The sequence below is a fragment of the Alternaria postmessia genome, assembly GCF_024291825.1.
Source record: "Alternaria postmessia strain BMP 2775 chromosome Unknown scaffold_176, whole genome shotgun sequence".
NCBI classification, from domain to species: Eukaryota; Fungi; Ascomycota; class Dothideomycetes; order Pleosporales; family Pleosporaceae; genus Alternaria; species Alternaria postmessia.
In genome coordinates this window covers 3,468-15,722 of record NW_026260249.1, presented here as the reverse complement: position 1 = coordinate 15,722, position 12,255 = coordinate 3,468, and the positions used below count along the sequence as shown (strand labels likewise).

The following is a 12,255-nucleotide window of genomic DNA, read 5'->3' as shown; positions in this document are numbered from 1 at the left end:
GGTACTTTTGCTTTGAGTTTCTCTCGAAGAGAGCATAGTTCGATAGTAAGACCAGTCCAGGAGTTACTCATCTCTTTTGCTCTCTAAGCACTCATATCTGCAGACCCTCTCTTACATGAATTCATCATGGTCAGTTGCTCCGCGATAGTCATCGTGTAGTTGACGTCTCTCGTGCTCTAGGGTAGTTCGCCGCAGAAATAATCTTTCGCCACCAAAGCCTTTTCACGTCGTTGATCAAGTGACAGTAAAGATTCCTTGAAGAACCTGTCCCGAAAAGTGTCCAATCTGGTAATCCTAGAGATCCAGAGTTGCAGGTCTTCCTGATCGACTACAGACGCGTCACCCCAGTTCCGAACGACCAAGTGCTCCATTGCGGTGTCCAGGTTGCTGGTCATATCTGATATTACGAAGACGTGATCATACAAGGCCGGCGTAAGCTGTGGCTTCTCGGATGGACGGGTGAGAGCGGCGAAGAGGCGCGCCATAGCATAGTTCTGGAATTCGGCCACTTTCAGATCGTCTCCTAGAAGCCAAGCCAGTATTGCAGCCTTGACTGCCCAGTCCATAGTCTTGGGTTTTTGGCGATTGACATCCATCTTCAGATCCTGGACACCGTTGGCGATGTCTAGCGGGACGACCGAGCCAGATAGTTCGGTGTACTCTCCCGTGTAAACCCACTGTACAAACAAGTCAAGCACATCAAGACAGTGCATCCCAAGAAGCCAGATCTCTGGTACAGGTTTGCCTTCGCCTGGGAATGTCGGCAAATTTCGATTGGAGATTGATCGCAGTAACTCATAGGGTATATAGCAAAAACCGGGACTGCAGTTATGAGGAGCCAGACGCACCTTGAACGCGCGAAGATCGCCGGCGCTGTGATAAGTGGTCAGTAAGTGCTTAGGGAGGATCAACGGCGCCACTGACAAAGCAACCAGATGTACTCTCTTTGAAAAACGATCTAGCGCAGGCGGCTCATCTGCTGGAGCAGACATTTCACGGTGAGTCCTCTTGCTTTTCAAGCGCATATTCGACCCGGAGGTTGGATCGATCGTAGTTGTGGAGAGCGATGATATATAGGAATTTTTCTGAGGATGAGAGGCTTTAAAATATTGGAGCACGCGGAGTCTTCTCACTCATTCGTTGGTAGAGATGTGCTTTGGCTCGCCTTGTGAGCGCGGTAAGCTCACCTCTCACCTCCTACCTTCACTTACGCGAGCGCCAAAGAGCGTCTGCTCAGGTCTTAACCTGCAAGCAGAATTCGCATCCTGGGTTCTGCGCACTTGTCGTCATTACAACTAGCGGTCGACGCCTGGCAGCCAAGGCGCACTTGATATTTGAGGAAGCATTCGTTCGAGCATCCAAAGCCAATTGAAGGTGTGATTAGATACCTAGTGTAATCTCTTCACTGGTCGTTAGAGACTGCTGTGTCATCTCTCCTAGGGAAAAAAATTCCAGATATTGTGCGAGATTTACGCTATCGTGATAGTGGCTCTTGGTTTGCGCATACGCAAGAAGGCGGCAGAAAAGCTACTCATGAATGCGCGCTGATTGCGTTGTAGAGGCGTCGCGAGGCAGAACGGTCAGGTCGCGCATCCGCCCCAAAACGCGCCAAGACCCCAGCACATGACCGCGCGCACCCTCCTACCCCATCCAAACTCACACGAATACAAACCTCATTTCCTCATCCCGAAATCAATTCTTACAAAAACAAGCTTCTCTCAACAGTCGCATCACCGTCGTAATCAATCAATCCAGCTATCGTTTCAAGCCCAGCCTCACCGCCGAAAGAGTCGGTATCCCAGCCACGCCAGCCTGTCCAGCCCCTCCCACCATGGACGCGACCCAACCACCTTGCTGGCGCACGCACCCCGCCACGTCTGTACAAAAGTTGCCGCATGCCACTTGCAGTAGACCCTACTACTTGGCCTGCAGATTTCTTCGCTGATATTACTAAATCAATTATCCCTCAACTCACTCGTCAAACTCAACACTTTACCATACGATTCTTCGTTGTTGTCGTTGTTGTTGTTCCAGTTTACCACCACCATCCTTGACATTGGCTTGCTTCCGGGATATCACTTACGACACCACTACTAAAGGGTTGCTTGGACGATAGCTAAGCTTGGTCCGACCGACACCACTGCGTTATACAACATTCACCTGTTTGCGCTGAAGACACAGTGCGCATACAATTGTTCATCCTCAACTCTTGACATTTGACTGACTTTTGAAACAGAAACATCTTGAGCACTATCGCATAGCATCACACCGCCGCAACTACTCTTCACCAACCACTACTCCGACTACCATCTACGAGACCCCCTCGTAGCCACCACAACAAACCGCAATCATGCAGCGCAACATTGTCATCTTTCTCATTATCCTTATCCTTTTCATCCTCATCGCTGCTATCGCCTACCTGATCTACTACCTGCAAACCCGCATGGCCGTCGGCGGAACCGCATCGTCTGTCTCTGACATGACAGAGAACGCGTAGACGACACCACTACAACAAAACACCATGATACAACAGGAAGATTAAGAAAAGAGACATTTAACGACGATACGAAGATAGTACAACATATGGGTCGATCTCAGATTTGGAGATTGAACACTGCATGGCATTGGCGTTCTTGGAACTGCATGGATATGCAACCTACAACAGGAGTTTGGGATTCATTGGGCAAGAAAAGTGATAAAACACTTGAGAAGTTGAAACGAGGATAATGCAACTGAAGCAGCCATGTTGGTTGGGACTGGGCTTTTGGATACCCGCAACGTTATTACGTTACTTATATATGTATATATGTTCGCGCATGCATGGAATTGAACGACATAACTATTGAACACACTTTCAACTATGTTCCGCAATGTGACTTTGATTATAGGCCTGTTGTTTAGTCTGTGGACCTGGGAACAGAATCGTATTTCGTCTTAGCTAAGGAGAAGTATACTCGAATGTCCTGTATTATTTCAAAAGTGTTGTTAACATTCTAATCTTATTTGGAGACAAGCATATCAAGTATCCACAAATGGCACGATGCGCCCGCAACAACATTCTCACGAACAGGGATATATCGTCTGTCACACACTAAGTGGTCACACTTAGTGTCTTATGTATAGTTTTGTGACCTCTGATGGTAATGGATAGAAAGCAAAAAGTTCGAATCGCTTCGAAGAACCATTGGAACTCCTTGTTGTCCTTTCCAAAAGAACTCGAACCTAACCAAAGAAGTCCCTTATGGTACAGTTAACGCCTATACACCATACTCGCTTAAATGGAATCAAAGTCTTCGTGAGAGACTCTAGACGCACTGGTGAAACTTTGTGGGGCGGAGGTGTAACGGACAAAGATGAGGATCCTCCGCTTGTGGTATCAACGGAGACGCGGTGGGCAATTTGAGCAACGTCAGCTTTACGACGGGTGAGTCTTCAGGTAATTGAAGACGAGAAATGCTCCGGAGGCGTCAACGGAGACACCGTGGGTGATTTAAAACACAGCGGAGACAGCGAAAAGGGAGGCGTTACTGGAGAGAATAGTCGTAGCGGGAGCATGTTCTCGATTGACATGGCGGGCGCGAAGTCCGTTCGAACTTTGCTGGTAAGCACCATTTTTGATGGCGAATTCGGTTGCGTATACTATTCGACTTGAAGTGAATTAGTGGCCTGTCATTACGGCGTCGTTATTGTCATCACCATTTTCGCATTTTAGAGGCTGGTCGCTGGTTTCGGAAAAGACTAGGTGACTCTCATAGTATGCCAGCATCTGCAACGCATTAATAGCAGTACAATTTCGATAGTCATGGCAACGCACCTTTTGCGGACACTTTTGGTAGACGTGTTTGAGAGGATGTTGTGTCTTTTGATTATTGTTCCACACGAGGTATGCGAACTTTTCGAGTTCGCCTGTCTTGGGGTTCTTCGTCTGCTCCACTGTGTCGATCTCGTGGACGTCGTGTTCCCACGAGCCTGGTGGTGGACTCCATTGTGCCACTTTCTTCTCCTCCTTGTCTGCCTTCGCGCGCTTGGTGCTAGACGCAAGAGTCTCCGACTCTGATTTCCTTCCCGCAAGCGACGGTCGGCCCTTGCGCTTTTGGCCCTTGGGCTCTGGACGGCCTCCGATACTCTTGAAGTACTCGTTCAGTACGTCGATGGCTCCCTCCATGTTTTCCTCTGACTCCCATGTCCGGTCTTTGGGGTCGTCGTAGCCTTCCCATTTGACGTCGAATTGGAGAACGCCCTACCACTGTCAGTGTTTGCGTGTGGTGAGGTAGGTGTTTGTACACACTCTTTGGAATCTGTGGTTGAAGATGGCTTCAACGACATATCTGGCGCATTGTTAATGCGGTGTGATCCCTGGGTATATGAATATGCGTATACTCGTCTTCTCCCACCTCACTGTCATCCTCCTCATCTTCTACAGGATCGACTTGTACTGGTTGTCTTCCTTTTCCCTTTGTGGTCGCTTGCGCGGGGACTTCTTCGCTGTCCGAGGACTCGTGATCGCTGAGAGCAGCTATGTAAGTTAGCTACCGTATGCTAAGTACATTACGCGTAGGGTGAAAGCGCGAGAAGGCGGGCGCGACTCACGAGGCATCTTGAATCGCGGTCGCTAATGATGGCGCACAGAGATGTGGGATGGGCTGAGCTTTTTAGAGCATGAGGCGATTCGGATAAGCGCAATTGTTTGTGCGCGATACGTGACCAGTGATTGTGGTGGCAGCTTGGGGCAGCAAGCGTCAGGGCAATTCGCAGGGTTGGAGCTGGCGACGGAAGGCGCGTTCGCGACTCGCGGCCGTGCACAGGAATGCCAAGCCCCTCTGGGGAAATTTCGAGACTGACATGGCAGCTGTTTGGATATACCCCACCACCCCTCACTACTAAACATACCCAGGATTCCCTCCTAGTGTGTATCTGTAGTTTGAAGAGTCTCCGGAATCGTGTGTTTGCTTCTTCAGCGGGCATTTCTCCAACCATGGCGATGCGTAAGTTATACAGGCTGCAACAGCTTCATTATCTCCGAAACTTCACAAAGATGAAGAGAATGCTAACTTGTTAAATTGCAGAGGTCGACCTTTCCAACGGTATGCTTCCGAATCTACCACGAAATTATTACGAATCATCCACGAATGACGACTGACAAATCGGCTTGTAGCGCAGGTGATGAAGGATGAAGCGGGCAGGCCGTTTATCATTGTCAGAGAGTATGTGGGCTGCTGAGAATAGGCTTTGAGATTCCGTCCGAGAAATCAGCAGCTAATTCCGGGACAGTCAAGGCAAGAAGTCGAGGCAACACGGCAACGATGCGGTCAAGTCCCACATTCTGGCGGCCAAGACCGTCGCGAACCTTGTCAAGAGCTCTCTGGTATGCAGAATTGTTGGACTCGAGAAAGTTAGAGCACTGGCTCACAACATCTAGGGACCGCGAGGACTGGACAAGATCTTGATTTCGCCCGATGGAGATATTACGGTCACAAACGACGGCGCTACCATTCTATCCCAGATGGAAATTTCCAACCACGTCGCGAAGCTGCTAGTCGAACTATCCAAATCACAAGACGACGAGATTGGCGACGGAACCACTGGTGTCGTAGTTTTGGCGGGCGCACTCCTCGAACAGGCAGCGGACCTCATCGACAAGGGTATCCACCCCATCAGGATAGCAGACGGTTACGACCAGGCTTGCGAGGTTGCTGTGGCCAAGCTGGACGAGGTCAGCGACGAGATCAACTTCTCCAAGGACAACACGGAAGAGCTGTTCAGGGTTGCAAAGACAAGTTTGGGCAGCAAGATCGTCTCCAAGGCGCACGACCAGTTTGCCAACATCGCCGTAGATGCTGTGCTTTCGGTCGCCGATCTGGAGCGGAAAGATGTCGATTTCGAACTCATCAAGGTTGATGGCAAGGTCGGTGGATCGCTCGAGGACACATTACTTGTCAAGGGTGTCATAATAGACAAGGACTTTTCCCATCCGCAGATGCCGTCAGAGGTCAAGGACGCCAAACTCGCCATCCTCACATGCGCATTCGAGCCACCGAAGCCCAAGACCAAGCACAAGTTGGACATTACCAGCGTGGAGGAGTTCAAGAAGCTACAAAACTACGAGTCAAACAAGTTCACTGAGATGATTGAGCAGATCAAGGAGACTGGCGCCAATGTAGTAATATGCCAATGGGGTTTTGACGACGAGGCCAACCACCTTCTTCTCACAAACAAGCTGCCCGCTGTACGGTGGGTAGGAGGCCCAGAGATTGAGCTGATCGCCATTGCGACCAACGGACGCATCGTACCGCGTTTCGAAGACCTCAGCGCGGAGAAACTGGGAAGCGCAGGCATCGTTCGGGAACTGACGTTCGGAACTACACGAGACAAGATGCTGGTCATCGAGGAGTGTGCGAATACACGAGCTGTCACAGTCTTTGTTCGAGGCAGCAACAAGATGATCATCGACGAGGCCAAGCGATCGCTACACGATGCCCTCTGTGTCGTCCGAAACTTGGTGAGAGACAACCGTATCGTATACGGCGGAGGTGCCGCGGAAGTAGCTTGCTCGCTCGCAGTCGAAGATGCGGCAGTCAAGGTAAGCACTATCGAACGCGAATGCGGGACGGCGACTTACATTTTACAGAGCCCCGGTATTGAGCAATACGCGATGCGCGCCTTTGCTGATGCCCTTGACGCAGTACCCATGGCCCTGGCTGAGAACTCCGGTCTCAGCCCCATCGAAACCCTCGCTAACATCAAGTCCCGACAAGCCAAGGAGAAGAACTTCAGGTTGGGCGTCGACTGCATGCAGACGGGAAGTAACGGTAAGTGCCCTTCTCGTTCGTTGTTATCCAACAATCTTCCCCACGTCTCTTTGTATCATTCCCACTTGCCTCACCGCTATCAAGCATAGCTGCATTACGGACTATTCCCGGGAGACCCGAGACCCGTGTTGCATACAACTTGCCGCATCCAACGCCCCCGTGGGGTGGGGTGTGTCCCCCCACGCGGCGCTACTTGCTGCGCTGGCACGAACGCAACTACAAGTGGAGATGAGCAGGAGTCATCTGAGACCTTCGCTATGCTGTCATTGTTATGCGCAACGTCATGGGCCACATTGGTGGCTGATTTATCGAAGATCGTGCTAACGTGGCGTTATTCGCAGACATGAAGGAACACTTTGTGATCGATCCCTTGATCTCGAAGAGGCAACAACTGTTGCTCGCTACACAGCTGTGCCGTATGGTACTCAAGGTATGTACCGTAACTTTCCCCCTTGTTTCGTAACATATCGTCGCTTGTTGCACCGCACGCTACTTGGTGTTACTCCCTTTCCCGCCATCCCTTCCGCATTTCCCTCCCGTTTGTGCTACCTCGCTCGACTTCCTCCCTTGCATTCTTTCTCTGGATCGAAGGCACGGACGGGGAAGCGAGGAGGCGAGACCAAAGAAACACGGGTCTTTGTGTGCGGGTTTGCATTGTTCGTTACACACCATCACTTTGTGTTACGCCGATTATCTTGACCGCCTGTATTGCTTGCGAGTAAAGCTAATAACGCCGCACAGATCAACAATGTGATCATCGCTGGAAACGACGACCAGGATTTCTAGACGCCATCACGCCGTACCTGTCATACCGATTGGTATGTGCCTGAGCGATGGGCGCAAGTAGCAAACGAAGCGCAAGGGCATGTTGGATGGCAACGTAAAGAAACCATGTCTAAGGCGTTAATACCCATAGACTATCCAAAGTAAAATCAATACAAGCATCCCGATGCCATGATGTGCCTTGAATAGCATAGAGTCCTGTTGAGAACATGTCACCGCGGTATAAGAAAGCCATCACCACATGTTTGCAGCGGAATGCTCCTTCGTGACACGAAATGAATCCTTCGTTCCTACGATCAGAAGGGTTTCCGTAGGCAAATCGCAGATTCTTCTTCCCACGATGCGAACACATTCCACATATATGCATCTGCATATCCGTTTGTATGTTAAACATATCCTCCAATCGCCATTTAACAATGCGTCGTTCAGTACTCGACGGAATTGCTCAAATCAGCGTCCACTCCTGCACTCTTTTGCATCAGAATGCTGTCATTTGTCAACTCTGCGTTCAACTTCCAGATTGCCTGCCACAGTGTGGCCATTCACAAACTCAGCTAAATATTGAAGTCGATTTTGGGCTCAGCGAGCAATAGGAAGACGAATTGTAGTAGCCCATCCATGTTTGTCATGACCTAGCCTTCAGCTTATCCAAGACTTGAGAATATTCTACTCCACAGCAACAACAATGCAGACTGGCGAACCTTCCTCTCAGATCCAAGAGATCGTTTTTGTCAAACACATGAAATCTGTGAACAGAAACGAGACATCGGACACAGTGTGTTGACTTCCCCAACAACTGACAGCGTTTTTCTTTTGCAGATACATCTAGACACCGTCACGTTCATGCTTTATCAGACAGGATTACGCCAAGAACAGTGGTTGACTTCAACGAAGTTACCGCTAAACTTGAGGCAGGTTTTCCATTGAGATTTTTGTACGTTTCAAACTTTCTCTTTACTTCAAAAAACAGTCATGTTGTCTCAAGAGGTCGGTTACGACTATACCGCACTATCTCATCGCTCATGCTCGCTTCGAATCTTAGCGACCCGGTAAATCTCCTCAGTAGCGCAAACTCTCTCACAGTGAGGAGCAAGCGGTGGTTGTTTCTTGCGGTAATATCCGTCATGCATGTAAGAACACGAGAGGAGGGCTGAGCTAGCTGCTGCAGGGGGCGTTGACTAATAGGTTGTGTTGGTGTTGTTGAGACGATAGAAGGCTCGGGATGTGGAGGGAGATCTTGGCCTCAGCTGAAGGACGGGTGAGAGTGTTGTTGGCAATATTGGCGGGTAGGTAGTGGATGATACTGTGCCATGTTCTGCTTCCGCGTAGGAAGAATGTAGATCCCGTGTCCATCACATGTTGTCTCGTCGTAGGTTGCGAAGTTAGCTTCACCACCCACCACTTATGCTCGAAGACCAGGTGATGTCTCAAGCACTTGAAACAAACCACAATTTCAAACTTTTCTGTTTTCAGAACGATTGCTTCTCTCTTTCTCTGAAACCACGTCATTTTTCTTGATTCAGCCTATAACAAACCGCGACTATGCCTGTGCTTAGCTGCATGGAGAATATGCTGTACGTATATTTACGCGATCGCCCTGGGATTCAGGCACGCGCCCAAGTCCCATAAACACCCAGGATCTGGGTCTAATCTACCCCTACACGAAGGATCGAGGATCGATGTTAACGCAAAGCCGCGTACCGGAAGCGCGTGACGAGAATATCCCTGGACAAGGGGTATTGTATCGATATTGAAAACGCGCATGAACATAACGATAGCAACATAGGTGATATAGCTATGCGCACCAACGTTAAGGCAAACGTAACATACAAGGGCCGAATATGCGCAACCACGGCACAGAAACGAAGCAAGAATAATGGTGGTTATGATGGTGTTCCACGTGAGAATATTTGGAAACGTGGCCACGGACATATGGAGAGTTAACTGTGGCAGGTGACAGATTTTACCTGACTGCGCCCGAGATGTCAGCCTGTTCGAGAGGCTGTGGCGAAGATCTGGGGCTGATATGCGGGGAGTGGAGATGGGGTCTCCGGCTTGGCTGAAGGATGATAGTGACGACGATGCTGACTCGAGCGGAAGAACGTTTCGCTCGTCTGACTTTTGTCTCCGTGCTGTACGACGCGACAGAGTCATCTGCCGCAGTAAGCGTAGCCTGAGCTCTCGCTCGCTAAATGCAAGGCGATAATATCATCTTCCGCTCCGTCCCTTCCCTTCCCTTCCCTCACCGTTAGCCAACCAGCCGATTGCCGTCTACCGTCTGACATCAGCATCATATCTCGCTGTGAGTCCCATATTCCGAGACTCGTCACGAGATAAGCGGCAGCGTGGGAGGAAGCCTAGCATGTGATATTTCAAGGGCTATAACGTCGAATCAACATAACAAACGCACATCAAGATATGATACCGCGATACGAAACGAAGGCATGCAAGCACCGGTGAAAGCAGGGCATGCAGGACCACGCGACGACGTTTGTCTGGGGTAAATCGCGGGACGCATATACGGAGTTTACGGAACAGAACAGAAAAGGAAGGCATCGACCGAGGGAGTGCTCAATGATGACAAGAACTACTTGTCTTGAGCTTTTCATAGGCATAGGCATAAAACTGATGACAAGTAGTGGGACAACGCTGACGGATCTTTCCAGGACGTGGGATTCAACATCGCGTTTGATTAAGGTTGCATTGTTGGTGGTGCTACAGCAGGCAAACTGCGTGATCGAAATCGCACTTCTGGTGCGACAGACCGCCAAAGGCACGCACGGGGGAGTTGATCGAAAGCTTGGAGCCGAAAGTCTCGCTTGTGTCTATTACCTAGTTGGAAAGTGATGGTGGCTGGAAACGTTGTAAGAAAAGCGGGCGACTTGATAGGCTGGGTAATTGGAATTTATCCATAAATTATAACCCAGCAGCAACCACGGGAGAGGAAACCATGCCACTCGGACCGAGAACGACCGTTGCATTTAGGTTCCTGCCGATGGTCTTGGTCGGACTCGGGCCGTGTGATAAAGTACTTTGGATGTACATGTGATTGTGTGATGAGTTGTCGGGCGTAATCCATGGGTTGTGCTGAGATGATACGGCAGTTGCGTTGTTAGGCTTGAATTGGTTACTTGTATATCCAAGTGTTACACGAAGATATTCGTGTGTGCGATGGTATCATGATCTTCATAAGCTACGTGCTTGAAGGTTGGTATCATAATCCAGAACCTGTTCCATTTCTGGCGGTGAGCGGCAGGCCGTAATTCCGTTGTGACGCTGCAGTGCTCCAGATATACTCGTACAACCATAAAGTGAGACCTTGAGATCGAGATTGGAACCTGGGATCAGCCTTTGTGTCCCGACAATACGGTCAAAGGCCCTAGCTGGCTGGGTGGAATAATATTTAATCTGGGAGCGGGTACATCAGCGCAGGCTGACCACACCTCGAGCTCAAAGTAGATCCTGCACTGTAAGCGCGGTCGGTAGGACGAGATAAATGAAGACGTGCAGATGACGGTCAGCACGCAGTGCTACCGAACCAGACTTGGAACTGGGAACCACAAGCCCGGGACGGGTGAAAGAGCCTCGACAACAGCCTCTTTCTGCCGAAGATTGCAACTGCCATGTTCGGGACGTTATTTTGGAAATTTTCAAGACGCTCTGTAAGCTAACACTCAAGGTATAAACCGGTTGTACAAGAGTAAGGAAGGGTTACCACAGAGGGTAAGCTGCGGGCTGAAGGAGTTGCAACCTGGATTGCAATCCCTATGGCGTCTCCAGACTTTGTTCACGGCTCGACCGATACGCTAACTTAGGTGGGAGTCGGAAAGAGGACTCATGCAGGGTGTAGCCCCAATGCAGAAGGTCGAACAAGATAGCCGTTAGCGAAAGAAGCTGTCACAATCCTACGGGAAAACATCGCAAATCGACGACTATCCATTCGCCCGTTACAAAAAAGATTGCTAAGATATCAGACGTGCATTTGCTTTTGCAGAGTATCACCCCCATCATTGGTTTCAGGTACGGTCTCATGAGCAATAAGCCGGCCCGTTTGTCGCTCCAGAATCTTGCGACGGGAAAAGGGCATTCGATTTGGATAAGCTATGATAAGCATGCACACGTGGGAGGTGTATACACCACACGGCGTTCGCCAAGCAGGGGGCGTGGCCATGTGAACTTGATGTCGACCGGGGTAATGAGCCTGGAAGACTGTCGTTGGTCTCTCTGAATCTTCGCTCCGAAGTGCGGGATACTAGGTCGACTTTGCACCGAAGTCTAACAGATGAATGACTTTGCTTGTGATCTTCGGCGGGAATACCGGAGCCTGAGTCCGTTTGATGTTGCGTTGCCATCGGTGACCGGCGAGACGTCCGGATATCCTCTGGTTGGTTATCAGTGCGGAGGTGGACGATGCGACGTCCTCGTGCTTGCACGCGTGGGATGCCTGCGCGTCGGGCCCCACCGCCAGGCACTGGGGAACGTGTTGCTGCTTTGGGCACCCACGACACCTCGTTCAGGCAATCGACGATACTGAAAACGCGCCAGAATGAAGACCCGACTCACTGGAAATGAGGATTAATTTCTCCAATGTTATTTGTTGGGCGCAACGTCCGCTCCGCAGGGCCGCACAAGGCCCATACGATTCGTGCAAAATCCCTCATGT

The 12,255-nt window shown here is 50.2% G+C and overlaps 3 protein-coding genes across 3 annotated transcripts; 1 reads left to right on the top strand and 2 right to left on the bottom strand.

The window, feature by feature from the left end:
* Positions 1-176: 176 nt before the first annotated feature.
* Positions 177-992, bottom strand: J4E82_011227 (uncharacterized protein; the record flags this gene model as incomplete). Its single annotated transcript, XM_051737435.1, has 3 exons — positions 177-677; positions 849-873; positions 925-992. The coding sequence occupies 3 exons, from the start codon at positions 990-992 to the stop codon at positions 177-179; spliced, it is 594 nt and encodes a 197-aa protein (XP_051582802.1).
* A 2,666-nt stretch (positions 993-3,658) lies between these two features.
* Positions 3,659-4,597, bottom strand: J4E82_011226 (uncharacterized protein; the record flags this gene model as incomplete). Its single annotated transcript, XM_051737434.1, has 5 exons — positions 3,659-3,766; positions 3,815-4,240; positions 4,289-4,328; positions 4,381-4,516; positions 4,591-4,597. 5 exons carry the CDS (start codon positions 4,595-4,597, stop codon positions 3,659-3,661), a joined length of 717 nt encoding a protein of 238 aa, XP_051582801.1.
* Positions 4,598-4,981: 384 nt separating this feature from the next.
* On the top strand, positions 4,982-7,595 carry CCT5 (T-complex protein 1 subunit epsilon; the record flags this gene model as incomplete). Its single annotated transcript, XM_051737433.1, has 8 exons — positions 4,982-4,985; positions 5,067-5,084; positions 5,156-5,204; positions 5,272-5,365; positions 5,420-6,580; positions 6,629-6,809; positions 7,151-7,239; positions 7,551-7,595. 8 exons carry the CDS (start codon positions 4,982-4,984, stop codon positions 7,593-7,595), a joined length of 1,641 nt encoding a protein of 546 aa, XP_051582800.1.
* Positions 7,596-12,255: the final 4,660 nt, after the last annotated feature.